General features: G+C 39.0%; 1 protein-coding gene across 6 annotated transcripts in view; it reads right to left on the bottom strand.

The window, feature by feature from the left end:
• Window positions 1–25,767, bottom strand: part of NME7 (NME/NM23 family member 7) — an 89,672-nt gene that overhangs the window by 30,473 nt on the left and 33,432 nt on the right. For all 6 annotated transcript variants that reach the window (XR_008578553.1, XR_008578551.1, XR_008578552.1 and 3 more), the window contains 5 exons: window positions 23,541–23,748; window positions 20,134–20,239; window positions 10,177–10,241; window positions 9,270–9,338; window positions 5,325–5,426 (listed from right to left, as the gene is read on the bottom strand). Coding sequence is in view for 3 of the 6 variants with exons in the window: in XM_054836242.1 (XP_054692217.1) it covers window positions 5,325–5,426; window positions 9,270–9,338; window positions 10,177–10,241; window positions 20,134–20,239; window positions 23,541–23,748 (550 nt within the window). In the remaining 3 variants the exon portion in view is untranslated. The remainder of the gene's footprint in view (window positions 1–5,324; window positions 5,427–9,269; window positions 9,339–10,176; window positions 10,242–20,133; window positions 20,240–23,540; window positions 23,749–25,767) is intronic.

The raw sequence follows: 25,767 nt of genomic DNA, 5'->3' as shown, positions 1-25,767 counted from the left end.
TATTCTAACTGGTATCGATCGATCTGTTTGCTATTCTAGCTGATAATGGTCTGGTGCTGAATGAAAATTTTTATTATTATTACATGACTCAGGCTGAGTAGATAATCAATTATATGAAAAATCTTCTTCATCAAAGAATTAGATTAATAAATCTTATTTCTCTTGAAACACATTACGTACTTCACTGTCAACACTCTGACCAAGGCTCACTAGGCTACACGGAGAATCCACATTGAAACAGCTATGAAGGTACTGCCAGAAAATGAGTATTTGGGAGCTGACAAATAGTCTTTATATTTCTTTGTCTCTTCCACTGAACTACTTTTTATGTGATGTAATATGAAAATGTCATGCTCCTAATGTAGTTCTAGGAATGAAGATGAACATTTTTGGCCTCACATGTAGACATTTTTCATTGCTAGAGATTCACAGGAGATCTATACAAACAAAAATCTTACAGCAACAGTGCTCTTTGGCTCATACTGTTATCCCTATTTAACTGATGTGATAACTGAGGCAGAAACATATTGAACTTTTTGTCCAAGGTCACACAGCAAGGTCAGGAATGGAGCTAAAGCGGACTCCAGCTCTTTCAGTTCACCGCTTTGTTTTAAATCGTCTAATCTCCCTTTTAGCTCTTTGGCATTGATGCAAAAGTACAAAATACTGTTAATACACTGTTACCCTTACAATTGCAAACCCCCAATGTAAAGAGAATGCAGGTTAGGATCTAAAGCAAGCATACGAAAAACCCTTTTCAGCCCACTGGATGCAGAAATATTGCAGCACGTCCTATCGCTTTAATAATAACTCACAGCAGAAGGTACTTGAGTCACTTTTAGTGTACTGTCAATCCTAAATAAAAGCTCTTAAGACTACTAAAAGTTATGCAATCAGCCAGGAACATGTAGCTGGACTCCTGGAATCACATGTTATAATCGACCTTTTCATTTGTGTATGAAGAAAGTTCAAAAGAAAGGTAAAAATACAAAAATAAAAGCAATGTATCTAATTTCTACAGCGTTGTACAAGTGTCTTACGGATACTTAGTAACCTCCTCAACATTTCCATGACAAAATGTTACCAGCAGCTATTTCAACACAGAAGCTACACGAAGATGTGAAAACTGAAGCTGTAGTTTCAGACTTAAGTAATAACAAAAGTCCTCCAAGTGCTCCAGAGGCCAAAAATACACAAACACCAATCAAATAAAACACCGATGCCAGCAAGCTCAAGCAGCGATGGGGTTCCCTGGCCACCATCTCCCTATTCTGAAGTTAAGGTTTCCCATGATAGCCTTTGCTTCCTGATCCATGTAAAACAATGTCAAATCAGTGCAGAACAGTTTGTGTGGGGTTTTCTCTTACCACGCTTAAACAAAATAGCTTTCTTCATAGTGCACACTCTGCTGCATTTATCCCTACCCCTCCAAGCATTTTAATTTCTTTACAATGAAGAAACATAGCTTTTTCTGTTGAACTTTGGTTGCAATTAGCAACTCTTATTTCTAAGTGATAGCATGTATCTAAAGTTCAAAAGATTTGTGTTCTGCATTAATCTGATTTAATTAACTGTTTAACTCCTCTTCCTAGCTTTCTAGAGCAGTTACCTCTTTGCCATAGGTGTAATTTTTTTTTCTCTTTATGTCAGAACTACACCAGAAGAAATGGAGTGAAATAGCACCCAGCACAAAAAACATAATTTAACAACCTGCATAACAAGATTTGGTAGTATATTTTGAAAAAGGGCTTAAATGATTCAGACACACCACGGTTAATCATTGGAAGTCAGTGGAAATCCCATTCCTATTCGAAATTTAAATATCCAAAAAAAAGTGCTCAGCTGCTCGTAGGATCTCAATATCTCAAACTTCCTAGCTTTGGGAGCATAGCAGAGGCTGTGGATGCTTCCCCTCCTTGAAAAACTACAGTTTTGTGTGGAATTCAGAGATCTTTTTTAAACAGCCCTTATTAACATTGTAAAGAAAGAGTATTTTCAAGATGGGCATCAGAACAGCCTGCTGGCCTTTTATAGGGGTGCTGCGACAGTAAGTAAATGTAAATACCTGTTCATTATAGCAGATCTGGAGAGAGCTTTCCATTTCTAAGCCCTACTACACATTAGCCACAGAGGCATTCCAGGACAGAGAGAACAAGGTACAGAGCGACACCAACAGCAAGTCACACGAGTAGTCTGGGACCTGGCTGCGAGGTACAGCTAAGCTAGAGGCTGAAACTGGAAGACAAAAAAACCAAGCATCACAGCTGATCTGAAAGATTACAGAAAGGCCTCAGATGAAGCCACCAATGACACAAAAAAATCCAGCTGCACTCCAGGAGCTTAAGCTGAGTGTAATTACAAGTGCTGACCGTTCACCAAGAGTGCAATGACCCAGCCAGCCACTCACTAGAAAAAGTGCCAGTGTACAACAAGAATGCAAGCAGCAACCAGATCTGCAGAAAAGCATTTCTCCTAGCGCATAGACCATCCACTGGCGACAAATGTTCCACAAGCCTGCAATCTGTGACACTGAGCCCTTCAATCAGGTCACAACAGTTTTGAGAATGAGCATCTCCAGCACGGCTCCTCACAGACAAGCATCTTTATCCCATTGCCCGCTTTCCAGATTTGATAGGGCATTGGTATGCCACTACAAAGAGGCTCAAAACAGCTTTTTGGTTAGTAGTCTTCCCTATTACCCCACAAGAGATTTTAATAAAGTATTTATAAGCTGGTTTATAATGAAGGATATTTTTGGCTTTACTGACCTGCAGGGCTAACAAAATATTACCCAGTTATAGAAAATATCACGAAGTTCCATTTCATTTTTAACATTGTACACTTGGTATAAATTGCTAGCCTATTAAAGTATATTCTTCAAAATGGAACAACTCTAATTCTTTCTTCAGCCCTAAACATCACAAACTTGGACAAAACCAGACCTATTTCCAAATGACGTCTCGCTTTGATATGGGAAAATCTGTATCACCTCTTTTTGGATGCCTTTTATTGAAGTGTACCCCAACTATCTCCCTGCAAAACCAAGAACAGACTGAAAGGGCTGTTAACATTCATATCCAGTTTAGATACCTGACTTGCCACAAAGTAATTATTACATTTGCTATGTGTCTATCTAAGATATAATTAACAGCACATGATTGAGAGAGATTCATTATATGTCAAACTCCATTCCAACACCTTTACTCACTTCAAACAGCACCTTGCTTTGAGAGCAATCACAGTGATTTCAATGGCACTACTTGCCAAATATGGTACTATTTAACAGGAACCAAAGTGACCCATCAGGTACAGTTTGTAGTAAACTTGGTCTTCACTTGTGTTTATAAACAGGCTGTACACACATCAGGATCTAGCACATATAAACAAACAAGTTACAGAGAGAGATTCAGATCTCCCAGTGATAATGCACTATTTGCACGACACTTAGATTTACTTTAACCAGTAGAATATCAAGTCCATGGTATCTTCGTGGTCTGTATATAACCTTGCTAGATAATGAAACCGTTGTTATGGTTTCTGCTACTCCTATTTGAGACAGATATTGTAACCACAAAGTTCAGTTGTGAGCTCTGACAATTCCAGTTGGGAATGACAAAAGACTACTGAGATACCTTAATCCCTTTTTCCTCAAGGACAAGCCACAAACGCTATCTGAAGAGACAGATAAATTTCAGGCAAAGATCACTCTTGAGAGCAGCTGTAGTAACTATACATATGCTTTATGTGCCTGAAGAATCAATTAATTTGCAATTCTTACAGAAAAAAGTAGACAGAAATACGTAACACAGCTGCCTGTCTTCCTGCTGCCTGCTATGAAGTTGGTGTCCAAAACTTACAGCCATCTGCTTCCACTAGAAGCAGGCAGGTACTCATTTTCACTTCACAAATCACACAGTTAACCATTAAAAGGGAAACACAAACAACATAGGTAGGTCACTAGCCAGAGATCTGGGAGACAGGAATTTAGTTCCCTCCTTTGCTGTTTTCTTGTGCTACTCAAAGAAGCCATCAGTTTATACAACCCTCAGTCAGTTCCTCAGCTTATCAACAGTTCCCTCGGTCACACACATGTTGTATGGCTATGACAGAGCTTTTCATGTGATGTAGTGAGGAAAATAGAGAAATTCCCCTTGTATAGGTAGACTTGTCTTTAATAACCTAAAGCAGCTGTGATGTTTGCAAGAATATTCTGACTTTAACATATCAGGCATTAAACAAGCAGAAACACGAAAAGGGTATAATAGGCCCAAATAAAACAACTGCATATTTGAAAACTTTAAAGATCAGAAACCTTAAACATGGAATTTGAAACAAAACTGAAGCCACCATATTGCGTACATTACTACTGATATATCATCCTGCAGTTAAAACTAAGTCAGATAAACAGGTTATGCTCCGCTTACAAGATGCTAACCCAGCAGAGAAACATTTGAATGTTACCAAATAGAAGGGGGAAAAAAAGTTTGGATAATGCCTTTAACTTGTACTTTCTGTAATGGAAACTCTGGATCTGAAGAAAAATATATCCTGAACAACTTGTTCTCCCCTTCAAATATTAATCTGTGTGAATTTTTTTGATGGAAATCCACTCAGTCTGCAACTAAAACATCAAAACATAACCAAAAAACCATACAAACCCTGACCTCATTGCCTCCATCTTGATACTTCACCTCATGGCTCCGGTGTGCTATAGTAGCCTTCATTGTTTAACAAAAACCCGCAAACTTTTTGAGACAGCACTTATGCTTGTCTCCAAACTGCACATGGTATCACACATATCCAATTAGTCACCACAAGAAATGAAAAATAAAAGCTAGAAGCATTAGCATAGCAAACAGGTACGAGAACTTTTACACCCTTTTTTGTTTGCTTCCTTCTAAAAACCAAAGGAACCAATTCTCTTTTCACAGTTTAACCCCAGGAGAATGCCACAGGCTGCAGTGGACTAACATTTGATTTATACTGGCATGCACAAGCAATAACTATTTGTTCCAGGGCTCTGAAGCCTTATGTTAGACTATTTACGAATCTTCAACAAAGATTTTTGCTTAGATAGCTTTCCTTTCACATAAATACCATCACAGTATTTTATCATCTAGTTTAGGTAAGATCAGAGGAGTTGCCAGAGGATTTGCAAGTTGGTCCAGTAAGACTAGCATCTGACCTCCATAATAAGGTAATGCTTACATGTTTCCAAGGAATGCAGCAGGTATGTGGCAGCCATACCATGCTGTGATATTTTAATTCACATAGACAGCACATCGACTTTTTAAGTGTTCCTTATCACTCAAGCAAGTACTTACAGGGTCAGAAGGACCACAGAAGTCTCTGAACACTTTTGGAGGCTCGGGTTGTATAATCTCCATTGCTATACAGGGGCCTGAACACAACTCTGTAACCATGTCCTGAAAGAGAAAAAAGACAGAAGCAAATCTGAGCTTCTTTGGGCATTAGCAAAGGTTGTATTACTCCCTCAAACTAGACCCAAACTTACAGGACAGGAACAACTAAGAAATATTGGTGCATTTAGAAAAGCAAAGACATGAAACAAAGATGTGATTAGTATTCACAACAAAAGAAATCTTTTCCATTTTGCTACTTGGTATAGAAGGTGGGGATTGAGGTAAATTGGATATACAGCTTCAACAGGATACTGAATAGCATGCAACAGCATCCACAATACTTTAAATTATTTTGCGGATACATCCTTATTGATCTGGACCTGTTTTTCACAGAAGTATCCCATAACTTGTCAAACTAGACTGAATCGATGGAACACACTTTGCTGGGTATAAGCCTGGAAAAAAAAATTTAAAAAAAAAAGAATCACACAAAGTTCAGCCAGTTCCACAGGCAGCAATGTACTTTGCAGTGTTCCCTAAAGGGAACACAGTACACAGCCCCTATTTGTTTCCAAATACACACCTGTTGGATGGCTTTAAGTCATTCAAATGCCTCTTGGGCTTTTGGTTCTCACTGTCTTTTCTTCTCATATTGCTACAAAAGCTGAAACACACAAGCCAGCAGAGCAGAACTGAAAGAGGCCTGTGCACAACCTGTTAGGGAAAGGGTCCTTGATCTGGCAATGTTCTTGTGGTGTACTGTTATCAGAATCTCAGTTACACCAAAATCATGTTTCCCTGGAGCCTCCTGGAGAGTAAAGAGGCATCATGAGTTCTGAGTGGGTGATGAAGATGGGTCTTACTTTTCATAAGCTTAAATTAACTCTGGGCATTAGTGCCAATTTGGAGTTTGTTCATTAGAGGTATAGGTTTCACAAGCAGAAAGAACCTATTTTGATGTTCTAGTCTGACTTTTTTTAAAACATGCCCTTATAATTGCATACTTGTCTACAAATTTGGGCAGACAAGTTTTAAACAAATCAGGACAATTAAAAGGTTCAAAACCAATGAGGAAAGGGGAAAGGAGAAAACTTCATAGGAAATAAGGGAGGGACAAGCAAGGTATTGCAATCACACCCACCAGCCATGGGCAGGTCAAGGACAAGCCATGGCAAAGAACAAGAGCATACACAGTGGGCAAAAAAGTAGTAGGAAAAGAAGGATTAAATCCTTCTCTGCCTTTTATGAATTGTGATGGAAACTAAATACACAAAGACTCCAATTCCAAAGAGTTGGTATCTTCATAACAGATTCCATGCTGAAAGCATGTTCTTAATTGTAATCTAATGTTCCAAAGTCAACGGGATGGAATTTTAGCCATATGCCTCTATCATCAACCTGATTCTAGGAAATGGAGATGAAGTATTCCTGAGAGGACATGAAAAAAGTGCAGACTACTTTCATTCTCTACAACATGAATAAATATTTTAGTTCCAAAAACTGTCTTATCACCAACTGATCCTCTGTTAAGAACAGGTCAAAGGGCAATATATTTCATTCTGTTAAGAAATAGTAAATTGCCACAAAGTCACTACTCTGTACAATTTCATTGAATTCTGTCATCTAAATAACTGTTAACAGGAAAGTGGAGAAAAAACAGGCTTTTAACTACAGTTGAATCAACTGAATTCCTCCCTGCAAACTGTGGTTTTTCTTGTTCCTCCCTTGTCTATTGTTTCTGTATCAGCGCTGACATCCCACCAGCAACAGCAAACACTGTGAGCAAAGTTACTCCTGACTCCTTCATTACAACACAAAGCTGAGAACTGAAGACCAGCTACCATCAGCACAGAGGCATGTGGTACTATGCGAGACAAGCTTGGTCTACTCTACACAGCCTCATCAAGTCCAGAGTTCAATTTAAGTAGAAGACTCTGTTTCTCTGGTAAGAGTCCCAGTTACAGGTAAATAAAATTTTCTTTAGGAAATAGTTTATTCATCAAATAACATAGCTTGTGGTCAACCAAAACCATTCCTGGAGTTGGATCAAGCTCAAGCATTTTTGATTAACAAAGTGGATTCTGAGCTGACCCAAAATAATCTCCCTCCTTTCTTCCCCATTTTCTATTCTGGCTACAGTAGGAAATACAAAGCAAAACAGCACAAAAACTAATCAAGTGTATGCAAAACCCCATGCAGGAGATACCAACAAAGCTAAAATTTTGGGCAACTGTTCAGCTTTCTCTTTTCAGAGAAGTGCTTTACATACAATGTCAAGCCTTTATCTGACTGACAAGGAGTGACCAGAAGAAATGGGAGTACAGCTTTTGAAAAGGATTTCTGGATGCCAAGTATCTTCTGTGCTGAGTTATTTTGGAATGATAAATAATATTCAGATCAAACCAGACGGTTCTGAGTCACGGATGTAAGAGGTCATATTCTTTCTTCAATATCCTATTTCGCAACATACTTCTTCCTATTTGGCCTGCACTGACAATATCTATTGCTGTTCCCATATGTGCCTTCTCTGAATCCCTTTACCATCATGATTAGCTTTCCCACGTTTTCCTGTTTCACAGATATCCTGAGTGCATGGAGATATTAAACTCATTTCATTTCAGCTGAGTTCATCCAGCACATATGGCTTGCAGGACAGAGCCCTAGATTCTCACTTTTCTTCAAATCCCATCTAAACCATATCTTCTTTATTGACTTATCCTGTTTAAATGTCACTTTCCCGTCTGAGTAACTCTCCAATTAAATTATATAACTAAAATTTGCAACTTGTTAGGGGGTCAGAGATTGTACAAAAGAGCTGCAGAAGATGGTAGAACATTTCCAGTTTGGTTCAAAGCAGAGACATTTGCAGTACCACAGGACTCTTCGGACCCTGAAATACTGGTCAGATATTACAATATTTGAATTCTGTCACGCACCTACAAGTCTGCCTCTCCAATCTTGCTTTGGTCCTTGTCAAAAATGGTGTTATCAGAGGAGACTTTAAGATTATTGCCCAACCTGACAGTGAACTAACACTACTCCTAACCTATTTAAAGACAAATCTACAAACCCTGTTGAAGTAAGCTACACTAACCAATCATAAAGGGGGGAAAAGTAGGAAATTAAAATGTCATTATCAGAGTTACATTAGTAACTGTCTGCAGTAATATTAGTAACTGTGTAGGAAGCTTTTAATAATTTAACCATTTAAAAATTAAGGATAATTTGCATAGTATATAGCATGACAGTGAAGCTAAATTCATTCCTATTTGTAAAATGAACCAAAATCATCCGACAGAAAGTGATACAGAAAGGCAAGGTCGTCTTCTTGTATTCCCATTGTTCTCTCTGCAGTCAAGAAGTTTTACATGACAGTACAACAAGGCATAATAATATATAGAGTCTTAGATGTCCACTGGGATTACAGCATATCTTAAACATCTTAAATTTTCTGAAGATCCACAAAAGTCAGATCAATAACATTAAGAATAGCTCAACATGTCATTAGGAAAGCATTCGAATACAGCAGTCCCATTGTAAACAAAATAAAAAATATATATTCTGGTCCAAGCCACTACTGCAATATCAAATCAAACAAAGATACAGAAGGGACACATTCTCATAGCTCTACCACAATAAAATAACTTATCTGAGGAGGATTTTTTCCACTTTGTTGTATTTTACAAATTCCTTGGCTGAACAACTTTCACAGAAGGCTCTCCTTTCTTACAACACAGATAGCACAATTTTCAAGATGAGTTAGATTATTTGAGAACAAGGTAGAACTGGTGAATATCAGGTTCCTAAAAGAAATTCTATCACAGTCCCAAAAAGGGAAAGATGTGACTGCTTCCTCATTTAATCATATCTTATTTTTAAACAGATTCTTCTCAAACTTATGCTTACCACGTATTCTGCGACAACACCTTTGTAAATCTCATAAAATTCTTCCACATTTGCACGCTCCATGTTGAACTAAGAAAACAAAAATGTTAAGCCAATCTGCCTTAAACAACAACTACAACAAAATAGACAGACCCCTCCTCTTAACTAGCAAACATTCAGAATACTCTTAAGTTTTACTAGGTAAAAGGAATGGCTTTACAGCTGTAACATGAAGTTTGTCAGCAACTTAGCTAATGATGCCACAGGCAACACAGCACACAGTATCTTCTTCCACCTCAAATACAAGTAGACAAGGTAGTGTTGGCTGATACCACTAAGACATGCAAGAGGATCTGTTTGTTGAATAGGAAAGAGGCTATTCTTCATTTGTGATGGGGATTTCAGGTCTTGAGACTTTCACAAAAGTCAAAGGGCAGGACTTAAAGGACTACTCTTGGGAACAATGTCTGTGCCAACTTCCTTTAACAGCTGAGGGTGATCAGGGTGTCAAAATTGTTTAGATATCTTTAAAAACATTCCCTCAAAATCCTTCTAAATATATGTTTTTTAAAATTAAGGAAGAATATTAACAATCATTTCTCAAATCTTAGCTAGTACTTTTTGCAAAGATATCTCAGATTGCTCAGAAGGGACAGATACCATTATCCCCCTTCTAACTACAGGGAAACTGAGATACAGAGAGGTAAAGTGTCTTGGCTCAAGGTCACCCAGCAACAAGAAACAGATCAGCTGATCAATCAAATAATAACACACAAATATCACAAGGACAATGCTGATCCCAAAATATTGCTACACAGTCTGCACAAGGGTTTTATATTGCAGAAGACACCTGTGCATTGCTGTGAAGCGCATACAGCACTTCTCCAACTTCTGTTTATCAGAAAAACATACACAAAAGGAAACATACCATCTGCAAAGCTGAGATCTGAAATCCTTCACTGATGATGGCTTTTATAATCTTTCCAGCTAGCCCTGAAGAAACATACAAAAGACAGTATTCAATTTTAAAAAGCAGAATTTACAACTGGAAGGTATTTATGCCTGTAAAAATTTTATTTTAAACAAAAAAACCCAGTGTTTGTGTAATGCCATGAGAGGAAGCAGAGAGCAGAGCTGAGTTCACATACTCTATGTTCTATCTAAAATGACGTGTTGATGGTTTCAAACAACTAAATTCCATGCAGCTGTTGAAAAGAATCTCTACCAAAAAAAGGTAATTAATGAAGCCTTTGCTTTTCTCACATCAACTGCAAAACACTCAGTTGCTGCAAGATCAGGATTTATATTTTTAATGAAGTTCCATTGGCAATACTGCTGCTTAGACAGTAATCAATTCAGGGCACAGACTGACTATTTTGCTGGTTTTATACAGTGTTCACCAGAGTGGGGGTCCTACTTTAATCTAGAAACAATGCAGGATGATAATAAATATTGCCAATAAACCAGCACAAAAGTTCACGTCTTCTATGGGAAAAACACATTAGTGCAAAATAACCTGCTGCTTCTAAGGTTACAATTCACAAATATGTTATTGCTGATTTGTAGTGCTTGCTTTATTCTCTCCAGAATGCATCCTCAAGGACTGAATGACATTATAAAACAAAACACTAAACTCTGGAGAACAGGAACCACTGATTTTCCACTGAGTGTGTATTTTAGATTTGCCTGTGCTTACAAAATCAGGTCATTTTGAAGATTATATCAACTAAGCACAGTACTCTGTGTGAGTGAATTTCATAGAATCACCATTTTTATAGAACATAAATGCCTGTCCTCTAGTACAATTTGTGAGAAACTACAAATTTCTGGACATTTATTCAGAAGAGAATTAACCACAGAAGAATACCCTGTAATGTATGACAGGAGCAGGATTTGACTTCTGGTCATTAAATTATTTTATTAACTAGTCTTTAAATTGCAGGATTTTTTAGCACTGTATAAATTTAGTAGATGAGAATAAAACAAAGCTAGTATCTAGGCTTTAGCATGCTCAAGACCTGAATTATACACAGTCTGCTAATACCTGCGGCATAGGATCGGTGAGCTTCCTACCACATTAAAAGGTCAGCAGAAGCTCTGAGTAAATAAGATGGATAGTTGGAGGGCTTTCAAAAAATGCCTTTACAAATGAATATAAAAAATGCCATTCCTCAAGTATCCCCTACCATATTTTCACATTACGGTTTATGTAGAAAAACTTTCCCCTTATAAAACAGTGCATACTTCTTCCAAAAATCTTCAAATTACTAAAGGGAAAACTGAGATTTTGGTATACTCAGTCCACGTAGCTCTTTGAGCTTACAGAACATAGAAACGAGCAGAGGAAGGTGCAGTTCTTGTCCCATTATACTGTCATGGCTCACTACTGCTGATAAAAGTTTCCTTTTAACACTCCTGTGAAACCGGGAAAATATATTTCCCCTTTTTTCAAGGTGAAAAAAAAAATAATTGCAGTAGGAAAATGAAGAGACAGGTTTGCCCAGGAAATGCAAGACCACGTCAGAGAGAGAAATCAGACCTCTAGTTTCTTTTTGCCCACCCTGCTGATAAGGCTGAGCAGCTCAGACGCTTCCACACACAGGCTCCATTGAGGCAGCGAGCCTGCAGTCTTGACTTCAGAGATGAACGGCGAGTTTATAAAAAGATTAAGTGACTGGCTGGGGATCATTCAGGAAATAAATAAATGAATAAATAATCTGTGACAGAGCATAAACATTTCCTCATTCTTGATCTTCAGAGCCAATGCTCCAGTCAACAGCCACTGCTTCACCAGAAACAACAAAGAAAGGGCAGTGGCAGACAAATGGCAACTGCCACTTGCAGGGAAGAGGCTACCTGGGGATGAGAACGCTGCTTTGCATGACAGATCTCCATTTTACACTTTATTAGTCAAGAATGAGATAGTTGCATAGGCCTTCACAGCCAGCAAGCATCTAATTAAAATACTCATCAGGTATCAGGTTCTGGGGTACTATGGAGATCTGCTTTTTACAGAACTTGTGTCCTCAGCAGTTTTACAAGCTGTAAGCAAAATCCATGTTCTAGAGAATCAAAGAGTGACTCAAATATTCAGATTTCTGGGCTGTTTCTCTGCTTGAAGTCATTATGATTTTTCTTCTCTGTAGAGAGAAGACAGGCTCCTTTAATGATAGAAATCAAAGAAAGAATGTATTTTGCATAAAAGTCTTTAATACAAGGTTCATTTAATAATTAAGTGTGATAAACCTATCAAGATTTTCCTCTACATTGTATTCCCAAGTTCACTCTCACTCATCAGAGCAATGGAGCACCTTGTTGCTCCAGATTGCCTACGACTGCAACACCCAAAAGCCTTAACCAAAGGAGTTACTGTCATTATTGTACACAGATCGTCCTGCCAAAAAAATTCAAAGCGCCTTGAGGAAGAGGCATGAGATTTCATTTATGTTTGCAAAGCAGGATGTTAGCTCCACTTCCCAGATGTGGGAATTGAGGCACAGGAGGATAAGCGAGTTACCAGTGGCAGCGCAGATCTACAAATCCAGTGACTTGGCCTCCCTTGTCCCAGTTTAGCCACTACACATATCATTGCTCCTAGGGACGCTTTCCTTTCAAATTCTACCTGAACGAAAATAGAAACAAAAAGCATAGAGGCAATCCCCCAGCAACAGAAGAGTGGAAGCTCAAGGCTCGGCTTGGGATCTGTTTCAGACTTTCAGCCAGTTGCATGACTGAATTGGGACGTGTCCTCTCCTTTGTGGGCAGATAAGGCTGAGGAAAAGAAGAACTAATTAGATAGAGTGCCATTTCAGCAGCTTTCAACAATTTGTTTTCAACTTTAAAATCCAGATCTTTAGTGAAAAAACAACTTTTTAAGGACCCTTCAAACAGGGTCAGTGCATGTTTAAAATGTGATTATAGTAAGAACCCAAATCAAAGCTGCAGATTAGGCACCAGTTATGATGAATTTCCAGTCACAAAGCACAAAGGAATCACAAGCATTACGAAATACAACTGGGCAAATTTAATACTAATCCTAACAAATATGAGAGTGACAGAGAGAGAGAGAGCACGCATGCACATGCTTTATGTCTCCTAGGCAGCATTATGTTACTATGCACCTAATAGAGGACAGAGAATCTTCCAACATATTTTAATCAGATAAAATGATATGGCACCAAGACCTTCTCAGTTACATTGATCTTCTATACTTTGTTGCTTTACAACACACCGTATTTGAAAATTGTACTTCATTAAGAGGCAGAAAGTAGCAGGGAAGACACCAGACTGAAAAATGTTACAACTGTTTGCAGAAATATGGATTGGAATATAAAAGTTCACCTTTAACCTAAAAGCACTTTAATTAATGGGATGTAACAGCTGCATTACCTGGACCTGCCAGGCACTACAAACCACCAGCCCTATGACTAGGGATGCTACATTCTCTTCCCTTTCTTCTTGGCCTGTTTCCCAATTTAACCATTGCACCATTAAAGCTTTATTAGGCAAGACAGCAGACTGCCTTCAAAGCAAGTCAAGATCTAGCTTACTCATCTCAACCTCTATATGTAATTTTTTAATACCTTTCCAATAATTAAAAAAATTCCTCTGGAACAACCACAGGTTTTTGACAGGAATAGATAAACTGCCATGACTGATCAGATCAATGATCCACCTAATCCAGTAATATATTTCTAGAAGTAACCAGTACCAGGTGCTTAAAGTAGCAATTTCATTTTACGTCTATTTTTGACATTTTAAAATGCAATTTTGCTTCACAGTACAATGAAACTACCTGATTCCTTATTGCCAAGCATTAAAGGTCCTGTCCCAAAACTCCAGAGAATCACGATCAGGCTTGACTCTGAGCAAAGTCAATTTTGAATTCCAAAAGAGGAAAAAGTGGGACTCAGAGCTGGACCCTCCTGCAACATATTTCAGCTGAAGTTCTCACTAATCTTTGATTCAGACAACATTGCGAAACACGGTACAGTAGGAAGCTGACAGATGTCCTTCTCAAAACGTGTACTTCTTCCTATGAGTTGGTCAACTTATCCCCTGAAGATCAAGGTTTACCTGTCTCTTCCCTTTTGCGTTTTCCACTTAGAAATAACATAACTCTGGACATTCTTACTATGCAACATAAATACACCATTTCTAGACTCCCAAAAGTTTGGCCATAGTGATAATCTCCATCTACTGATCTCCCAGCCTTGCTGTGTACTGTATGAAAAAGGATTTTGAGTTATGTTTGTATTTGTACTCTGGACAACCAAGAAGTGAGTTACAGAGGGACAGAGGGTCTCCTGAAAGACTCACATTGGGCCAACAGAGATTAAAAGGGGAGCTCAACAGCTACCCAGGCTAACCATGAGGGGCAAAAAAAAGGACAAGCAGATATAGACAGAAGATAAAGAGGAATGTGTGAGGAAATGATGAGAAAATATAGTTCATAATGATAGAATCCAAGATTTTCAAGAGGAAGAAAGATTCAAGATTTTTCCAAGAGGAAGAGAGATTAAGAAGGAAAGATCAATACCTCTGCAAGAGTTATACTGAACTCAAACTGATGGTTGTATATTTACAAAAAAACAGAAAGGCTTAAGTTTCTGTCTTTCTGTCTTTGTTTGTTCTTGTGTTAAGAGAAAGCTTAAAAAGAAATATCCAGTTTGTTTTAATTTCTTTCCTCATTTTTCTCAAGTATGAGAAAACAGCTTTCTGAAAACCTTGTTCTACTTCTAAGTTTCCTGAAAATAAAAATGAGTTACTGAAATTTATGTCTAAAACCCAGGATGAAAAAGAAATTTCCAGAGTTTGTTTATAATTTTTAAAAATCTTATTAATACAAATCATCTTCATATAAAACAATGATATAGATACCTAGTCCCGAGAATGATGACAGATTTGCACCTCTTCTATCCTATCCTCTTTTTCTTTTCCAGCTTATTTCCTAACTACATACATGTAACTATACTTGGCACGCTAGAGAGGTCAACTGGACATTTTCACAGTGATGCCTTCTCTTTTTCAAAGACCAACAAGTATATCGCGTGTCAGGAACAGCTCTTCAGTTATTTGCAATCAGACATATAATCTACTAAAATGCTGGATTTTAGTCCTTCTCTCCCTACTCTCTCTTGTAAAGTAACTTCATTTGAGATCCTACATAAGTAAATCCTGTTTCCGTACGTGCTTGAGACTCAGTTATGGTCCTTGGTATTCTTTTTGTCCAAGTCAGGTTTGTCTCTAGAACAAGGAACTATTCTCTCAATTAAAAATTTTCTAAGTTTTCACATAAATAAGGAAATACGATTCTTATGGTTACCTGTCATGCAGTGTTTTGTTGATCAATATAAAGGTCTATGAATTTCTAAATTCATAGTCCAGTAGGTATTAAGTTAAGACAGGAGCACTCTCTAAGATTTATCACCCACTCAAGTCTAAAACCGCATGTCCCCAGAACATCTTTTCCACTTGGAAAGAACCCACTTTTGTTTCCTGTGAGACTTAAATTTTAGTTGAAGAATAATGTGGAAGACACCACTGTAACATCATCATCATCATCATTATTATTATTACAAAAAAGGGACAAGGGTTTAACCTACCAGCAATGTTAGAACAAAAATCTCAAGCTTAAGACATACTACAAACCAACCTGTGTGGGTAACCAGTTTCACATCTAGGAGCCCTCAAGGCCATAGAGGCTTCCTTACGCCTAGGCAGGCCTTTGCACCTTTTCTATCCTATCCTCTTTTCCTTTTCCAGCTTATTTCCTAACTACATACATGTAACTATACTTGTTACTATTGCATCAGGTCCAATGAATTCCTGACCAGCAGCTTTGCTTTTCAAGTTTGTGGCACAGTTCTAGCCCCAAATTTGGTTTTGGCAAAACTCTGATGTTAGGAAAACCCATGTCTCAGCTTGGGAGCGCAGAAAAGGAGGGCAGGATTTTTCCTCTCAAGCTCTGTACTGTAACCTAAGTACAAAATATGAAATATAACTCGCTTCTGACCTCAGCCTTTATAGCCTGATCATCGCTATTTTTGTCATTTTTTTCCCCTGCTTGTTTTTCAAAAGAATTAAGTAAAAGCCACATCAAAGAAATATTAAACTAGTCATGAAATACCAAATTCTAATTCTGCAGCAAACATGACTAAACTTTTACACATAAATACAATAAAGTTAATGCCACCCAGTGATCTACAAGGTGCTATTTCTGCCGACAAAACAGTCGAGCCATAACTGTCCTCAGGGTATTAAACTGAAGTTCATCCATTTCGGTGCATTTACAATTTTGGCTTCTGAGCACTACTGCTAATACCTCCAGTTATAACAACAGGAGGGGAATTACAAAAAGAGAATGGCTAAATGATTGCAGCTGTGACATTGTAGCTGAATTATCAGAACCTCCAAGCACAAGAAGCAAGTGGATTACAGAACACAGATCCACACTAAAACTCTCCAATTATTAAATAATGAAGCCCTACAATCCTAATCAACACACTAAGGAGTTGTGCTTACTAGTTACCATCCTCCTCAACCGAAAACTGGAGAAGAGGAGGAGGCGGCTAAAAGACACTGAAAAGCGTGGCAGATTCTGGAGGGGTCAAACCACATTGTGTGTCTGCAACACAACCCTTGTTGGAACAAGTCTGCATGGAGTAGCATCTGGTTGCTTTTGCATTCTTTCAGCTCCCAATAAAGAGCAACTGGACTGCTGTTGCAAACCCTCTTCGGATTTAAAATACAACCACCTGCCAACTTTCCAGCCAGCCAGGGAAGTGCTTCATCTCCACCGTGAGGAGCCGCTACAGAATGAGCTAAAGCTGTCTTGTCCAGAGCACGGGGCTACATTGCCTTCGATGGCCTTCCCAGCTGCTTTCCTATCTCTGATCTCCACAGAAGACGTTACGCTGACACCAGACTGACGAAATAGCTATTGCCTTACTTCTTTAAGATGTGCATATGATACACGTTCCTAGAGGGCCAGCAATACCGCCCCTCCAGCATTACCAGCACCCTTGACAGCTGAAGTTAAACTTTGTGTAACTCCCCAACGCCCTTTATCAGGCCCCAGGGTTCCCCTGCAGCCTGGCAGACGCTTTCGGTGCTCTCGCTTGCAGGAGCTATCAGGCGGGTGAGCGCTGCGCCAGGTCCTGCTGCAGGTGCTGGGGCTGCGCTGCCGCGGCTGCCTAGCAACAGATGTTTCTGTATGCCCGTCAGGAGAGGGTCAGCAAGGCGAGAGATAAAACCAACAGTGATTTTCCACTGCTCTGTCCCTGGACAGGAACCTTATAAACCCTCTACGATAATCAAAGGCAGTTTCTAAGAAAGGACTCTGTCCCAGAATTAACCAGCGTAAACTAGAGATTAGATCCAGCCTTTTGACAGCAAGGTAAGCTCACTGAAAAGCTTCCTAGCTGACAGCTGTGGTTAAAGCAAATCATCTTCCAGGATGGAAAAATAGAAGATTTTTCCTTCTAAGAATCAATTATGCAATGGACTCTAGAAGAAAAAGAAACACTGGGAAAAGGACTGGAAACCAAAATTCAAATCACAAATTCAGACACATTTCTGCAGAAATAAAGACTAAAGCTCCGTATAAGCTCAAGCATGTAAGTGAAACTTCATCTAATTGTATATGTCTAATGAGCAGATTATATTCATGGTAATTAGATAATCAAGTTCAAAGCCTCAGCAGCGCATAGGAAATGTCAAAAAGGTTTATTTTTAGATACTCAATACTGAAAATTTGCAGAGCACAAATCAAATCTGCAATGCATAAGAGGCTCTGCTGCTTTGACCCACATAAATTCCTCTCCATGCCTCCGCCAAACCACCTTCTCGCACTGATGGCCACATAGGATTTCCTTTCCTCTCCAGCTGCCGTGTTTCCACTTCCATTCTCCCCACCAGAACCAGCAGGATGGACAGCCACAGCTAGAAGCACTGTTTTACAAGACCGCCTCAGTCTCATAACCTCTTTAAGAGATGCAGCACGTGTGGCTTTTGAAACATTCCAAGTAACACTGGAGAGAACAGGCAGGAATAATAGAGCTTAGTAAGGTAAAAAGCATAGCCAGTCCCCGAATTCCATGATTCTTGATATTAATTTAAAATTGATTAAACGCTTTGCTGACTTAGAAAAGAAAATTCAGTTTTGATTTCTTCATTCTGTTGAGAGTAGTAATCAAAGCTGTATGGACAGAGAACACTCACACAAGGTACACTTTGTCTTTCAAATTTTAGTTGTTGTTTGGCAGCTGCGGTCTGCCTTTCCAGCCCTCTGTGGTGTAAGAAAAAGGACTATACCGTGGATATTAAGCTCAGCTCTAGTCCAGTCTTTCTAGTGCTCACATTGCAAAGCTGGGTGTGCGCTTACATCTTCCGTTTATCGGTACTTGTACCTCTTTCTCTCTCTCACCACTCCCACCTCCCACACACACTCATTCCCAGAGGGGAGTGCAAACAGGGCTAGAATTGGTCCTTTGGTGATTCAGAATTTTTCTGTTTGGTTGGGTTTTTTTTTCCAGAAAAATTCTGAGAAGTTCAATAAAAAAGAAAGTAAGTAACGGACAGGGCACTATGAAATCTACAGAAATGAAGAAGATTAAAAGTAGGAAGTGACAATCTGAGCTCACTAAGAGAGAATCTGAGCCTCCATATGTAATAGAGATTATGTCTTAAGTATAAGAAAGCACACCCCGAGCCATCCACTTTGCTATTTTCACAACCAAATTAAGGACCCTAACAATCCTGCCATGGAAAAGTCTGTCCTCTGCAAACATTTAGCTAAGTAAGATCCCAGCTTCTGCCCATGTTTCTGTAAAAGGAACACCACGCTGTCTTTCCTGCATGGCAGACTTATCGGTAGCAGATACCATGCAAGGCCTCAGAGAGATAACAAGCAGATTATCAGCAGTGAGTGCGAGACTCTTTCTTGTGAAAGCCATTTTTTTTTCAGCAGGCTCTCCAGACATCCCACTTGAGGTGTGAAAGGCCTGGAAACTGCTACAGCCACTTCTGCTCTTCCCATTTCAGCTATCCACAGAGAAGTGATTAAAATGTTGCAGCGTGCTCTGCATCTTACTAGAAAAATCTCAATGCTCTCGCATGGCAATGTTTATTCTGCACTCAAAAATACTGTTGCAGTGCCAGAGCCAACATATTTTATTGCACTCACTGCTCTTACACGTGGTCCTGTATCCAACTACAGGACACAAAAGTGAGATTATTTTTGCATGGTGACAGCTGGGCATTAAACATTTCCAATACTCGTATGGTGAGCTCATGGGGCATTCTCCAGCACAGAAAGCATCATGGAGTCCAACAAATGCTTTAGGTCTTTGGGTCACTTTTATAGATTAAATAAGCCTTTTCTACTTTCCATCCCCACTGCATTCAGCAGAACAAGATTTGTATCAGCACAAATCTTCCTTTGTGAGTAGTTTTAACAGAATGTGTTACTGTGTGAGTGGAAGGCCCTGCAATATGGCCAGGTGTCCCGCTTTCACTCTGCCGTGAGAATGCTACCTCCAGCAGATGCGTATGGTGGGCAGACAGAACAAAGGACATGGTAAGCTGTCGCAGTAAGATTCATCAAATCTCATGTGTATTTTTATCGTTCTTCTTTTTTTCACCTGTCACTTCTTACTCTGAAATTAAGAAGTATCCACATGTAAAGCACACAACCCACTCTTCATGGAACTGAACTGCAGAAATACTAAAGGTCTATGAAAGAACATTACTTGCATACTTTTGCACGTACTAGGAAATATACCCTGTGCTCTTGCAGTCTCATTCTCCCAAGAAAGGGGACAGGAATGATGATGTATATACAACGAAGCACACATTGGTTTCCCCTCCACTTTGTATTGCTTACCTTCATTAACTGCATGAGGCTTAATAATGCAACAAGTACAGTTTGTGAATTTTGCACTGTTGACTGGTCCATGACCTCCACTGGAGGGAAAGAACAACTCCAGCTCCTAAAAACAATTGTAATTGAATACATTTTAGTTTGATCTAGCTGCATACATCAGCTTTTATCACAAGTAACATCATCTGAAGTATCCATAGTCAGAGAAGAAAAACCTTAAATACAAATTTTTATGCTACAAATATTTTTTCCCTATAATACTCTCTCAAATATATCTTTCCCTCTCTGGCACCATTCCTACAATCATAAAAGCACGATTTGAATATTTCTTGCAATGTCTTTCTTTTCACTTCCACAATGTCATACATTTCCATTCAGAGCATTCAAAATGCTGCTGCCACCATCATTTGGTAGAAGTGTTCCCAGCTTTCTGAATTCTCTCTCTCCTTCCTCAGTATCTTTCCTAAATCCACTCCCATATACACATACTTTATTTTCTCTCTTTTCACATAAACTTTTCCACTATATGAGCAAAAATGCAACTACCATCCATTTCTCAGTATGTTTTCTTTCCCTATACAAAACTGACCTCCATCCTATGTGTTGACAACTATTTTTCCTTTTGTCTTAAACAACTAAAATTTGTGTAAAATTGTTGACTCACTCCTCGTGCCTTACTGACTCCTTTTTTTTTTTTTTTTTTGTCTTACTGAATTGAAGCTGATGAACAAAATTGCTCTGATTTCTGAGATGAATCAAAAGAACCTCAATGCCTCCGATCACTTCCTTTTCCCCCCACCATCACTATTCAGGTATCATATAGCGTTGGTCTTAGACCATACTGGGGTGAGCTTGATAGCCAGGCTTCTTTCCTCAGTGATATTTTTTCACTGTTCACTGCCAGCTTCACACTTTTTCCATACCATTTATTCACATATGTTACACAATCTGCCAATAAACATTAGTCAAATGCTCAAAACACAGATTCAGTTTCAGACCTATTGGTCAAATTCAGTAAGAGAACTGATGAATTTCTATTTAAGGGAAATAATAATATCCTGGAGATACTACCACTGAATCTATTTGATTTTTTCCTGTGTAACAGTAGCAGTGTCATTTCCTGGAATTGTCTCATTTAATTTACTAACTCAATTCAGATGGAATAGACTTAGCTATCTCCCAGTCTTTTGCTCATGGCACTCGATTCCTGTAATCCTTACTTGAACAATTACACAATTCAAACTAATGGATCTTTCAACAGAAGGGAAAATGGTTTTTGTTTTTCTCCTAGCAAACGATCCACATTTTATGTGGGCATATCTGAGACAAAAGGGTTCATTTCCAACATCCTTCTACTGATAAAATGCTGCCTGCTTCAAAGACCTTGTCCCACTCTGTTAACTAATGTTTACTCTAAAAGAACTAGCCAGAAAAAGGCATCAAAATATTTACAATACTTAACATTGTTTTATCCATTAAAAATCATAAAAAGAAAATAACAAAATAATGCTGAAGGACAAGGATAATGAAATGCCAAAATAAAACCAAGTGAAGCCTTAAAAAGAAAATTATTTTCCTTTCCCTTTATTCCTGATATAAAGAAATTCCAAATTTTGGCCTGCTTAGAGTATACCAGAGCATACTGTCACTTGTCATTTAGCCTCCAAAAGAACAATTCAATCTTCCACTCTAACTGTTCAGTTTACAATACATTCATTAGATGTGGTTGGGACTTGGGTTTTCCTTCAGAAGAGTTCATTTAGGTCCCTTTATCTTATATTTCTTTCTTTTCAGCAAAGCTTCTGCAAAGTGCAGCCAACTAATTTCCACAGCAATTGCTATACAGCCACATTATACTGGGCCTACTAAATTAAAATAGGCACAGGGGTATTAAATTCACAATTTTGGTTGATTTACTGAAGGTTTGTATCAGTAACACCACAGAAGATGCACACACCTGCAAAAGCTCAGCAAAATAAACCCACAGTCATAAAAATACTGCAGATGAATGGGGCCTTCAAACAGCATTTCAAAAATAATGAATTGTACAAAGAACAACAAACTTAAGCCAAAGCACATACTTATGCTTCTAATCAAAATGTTATGCTAATAGATACTCTTTCCTATACTCTCAGTTCAAAAGCTGGCACAGTTGTCATGGCAGTACCAGGAACAATGAGAAACTTTCACCCTTCTATATGAAGACATCCAGCTATTTAACCAGAGCTACAAACACATTTCTGACTAAAATTCTCCTTCATCAGAAAAGATCAATTTCATCCAAACTCCTGACTATCTTCTGTACCATCTTCATCGTGTTTGCCAGCACAAAAATACTTCAGGTCCAGCATATGATTTCTTGCCAAAACCGGACACACACGGAGAGGATCCAGCAGCCCAGGAATGGTGCAGATAAGTGAGACGAGTGCTTGACCAGCAGAAAACCACCCACGCTTTGCAGTTAGCTTGCTATGCCACGCAGCCTAACAGCCAGCCAGAAGAAGAGGCTGACCAACTCTGCCCTCACCACCAGGACATAATCTCTATGTATATTTAGCCTACAGTACTTGGCAGCTTATTAGGTATTCTGGGGCAGGTCTCTCTCCAGCTGTACTACTGCAGCTGTTCCAATTCAAATAGAGGAAAAACTAGGACCAAGGAACCGACAACTGGTATCTTTTCCCCACTGGCCCAGCACTAAGATACCACAGCGCATACCAATCAATCGTGAGGTAAACTTTTTTCTTACCATCATATATCAGCATATCTACCCCACACCACCACCCACAAATAGTCACCTCAACTCTGTAGAAAGGCTGGTAATAACTGTCACCCAGTCCCAGGGCTTTTGCTTAATCCTAAGGAAAGACACACTGCAAACAAAGCAAAAGAGAACCGAACTCCTCAAAGCCAGGCCCACTGTATTACCTCTCAAAACAAAGCAATACAAAGTGGCCTGATTTCATAATCATTCATTCTGAACAATCACGGCAGAGGCAAGTAGGCTGTAGGTAGAGGACTAGTGAGGACTGTGGAGGAGAACAGATAAGCGAAACACATGGGGGCACAAAAGGATTTAATTGTTTAATCCCTTTCTTTTTATGACCAACATTGATAGACTATAGGTAGATTACGCAGACTATGCAATTAACTCAATGTCTGTGATGTACAGAAGACATTAAAAATGACCAGGCATGCTCTCCTGATCAAAGTGCCCAAGGTTCCCCTTTGTGACAGAGATAAATGAGATTTGTGTTTCCAGACAGTTTATTTTTCCATGCTAAAAAGGATCCATGAAAAATATCTAAACTAGTTCTGAACTCCAGTGGGGAGAAAAATGAGGAATTTCTGACCCAGCTGTTACCAGATAAAGTAAAAATAAACCTCAGTCAACATAGTCAAAAACTTACTTGAGCAGCTGAAGCAACCGAATCTGGGCCATGGGCTGCATTTCTTAGACCATCACGTCCAAAGTTCGCTCTAATGCTGTCTGGTGCATCAGTCTGAGCCACTGCAGAGTTTGCTGGCCCCAGTAATGTTTTCCATTTACAAACTGCATCATCTCCTAAGATTTCCATAGCAACAATGGGACCACTCGTTATAAACTGGAGAAGCTCACTGTAAAATGGAAACAGCACATGGTGATCCATGCTACAAATTAAAACCAACAAAAACATATGATCCAGGGAGATGCTCAGAACTCAACTCGGCAAGGCCTTAAGCAACCTGATCTAACTTTGAAGCTGGCTCTGCTTGAGGAGGAGGTTGGACTAGGTGATGTGCACACATTCCCTTCTTATTATGGTTGTAGAAAAAAACCCCAGATAATACAAACTCACGCGAGCTACTGTGTAGTATGTTAGATTTGAAAGGAAATTTTAAAAGATCAGTACTGGCAACAGTGAAAGAAACCCTGTCAAGCATTTGTCCAACAGGAACAATTCCTAAGCATGTCTCTTCTGCACAGCAGGATTTCAGGATCCTCACACATGCCCTGACACAACTTCAGCACTGCTGTCAGGATGGATTGCTCCACCGCCCCATGGATCTCTCCCATGGATTTTGCCCAGCCGAAATCCAAAGTGGGAGAGAAGGGAGAAGCAAGTTTGGGAAAGTTTGTGGGGGAGAGGGGACTTAATCACAAAGTAAGTTATCACATCCTGGCACAAGCAGAAGTCAAGTGATTTTTAATGGGATGAATGAGTAAGGAGAAGAGATTGTCAGGAGCAGCCTGCTTCCTGTCTTGACCACCTCACTTACACGGAAACCACCCACCCAAAATTGGAAACCCAAACGTTCTATTTAAAAACTAAACAAAACACCACAATTATAATTCTGTATCTTTACAAAACATGCATACCAACAAGCCTGCCTTTTTACTGTGTAGTCTGGACAGAATCAACAAAGGAGAAAGTTGACTCAATGCTTTTTGTACTACAAAAAGAGCTTTACACAATTATAATTGTGGATGTGTGTGCTTCTCCAACCATCTTCTTCCTGATGATCAGTTATGCAATGATCAGTGAGCAAGAAGACAAGAGAAATCCTACTAGTTCTTTGCTAAAGGAACAATACTGAAACTATGAAAAGTTACATAAACATAAAGAAACTACACAAGAAAAAGCTATTGGAACTCAGCTATTGGGACTCAATGGACTGTTGGTCAGAGACTGCTTGTTTAGGATACAATTAAATGGCTTACATATACATACATCCAAGAAAAAAGCTCTTTCTATAACACTGTGCAGACTAATCCTGAATATTAAATAATTTTTTTAAATAAAATTCTTTAATATGAAAAACATTCTTTTCCAAACAAGTAGAATTGCTATTTTTCCCTACTATTCACTGGACTTACATTGACTAGTGGACTTGCAAACTAAATCTGAACTTAAAGACAAGTAATACAATGCCAGATATAAACAAGTCAGAGATTTTACATTTCACTGCCTTGAAGATTCTTGTTCTATTTAATTCGTAATGCTTTACAACTATTTGTTTCTAATTTAGAGAAAAATCTTACACAGAAGATGTAGCCAATAGGACTGCAGGATGGGAAACAGGGACATCATAGTGGACAAAGGCTACAGTTCCTCAGATAATTACCATTAGTGTAGATAGACATCTGTGAAATAACACTACAGGCAAAATTCTTGCTTATTTATTAACATATTCAAGCAGGCTTACTCAGCAAAGAAAAGGCAATTCTAAATCTTCCTCTGATCTTTAACATGGTCAGATGTAGCCTGGGGCCATTTCTCTGTGTATGGCTTGAGTTTGGACCCACAATAGACCAGTTGCTGTCGCAGGAGAGCAGCTGGCAGATCCTAATACTCAGGCACTTCATGACAGTACTGAAACCAGGTCTTCTGACCAAGTCAGTGCAAACCCAGGTTCCAAAATGGCTGGAAAACACAAGGCAGAGCCGCACCCTCTCCCTAAAAGAGGCAGACCACCAAGTCTAGAGGGAGGAAAAGTTTTTTGTTGGCACTTTCAGACAAAGTAGAAACGACACCACCGCTGGGTCATAAGCATCAATCTGGTCAGTTATGGAAAGACTAAGGTTTTTCATGTTAGGTTGAGCAGTCTAGCACCATGGAAGTTTGACGTTTTGTCCAAAGGACAGTAAACAACTGC

This window comes from Grus americana, chromosome 1 (genome assembly GCF_028858705.1).
Source record: "Grus americana isolate bGruAme1 chromosome 1, bGruAme1.mat, whole genome shotgun sequence".
Classification (NCBI taxonomy): domain Eukaryota; kingdom Metazoa; phylum Chordata; class Aves; order Gruiformes; family Gruidae; genus Grus; species Grus americana.
The sequence above is the reverse complement of the archived record's forward strand: the minus strand, read 5'-3'. Positions and strand labels throughout refer to the sequence as shown.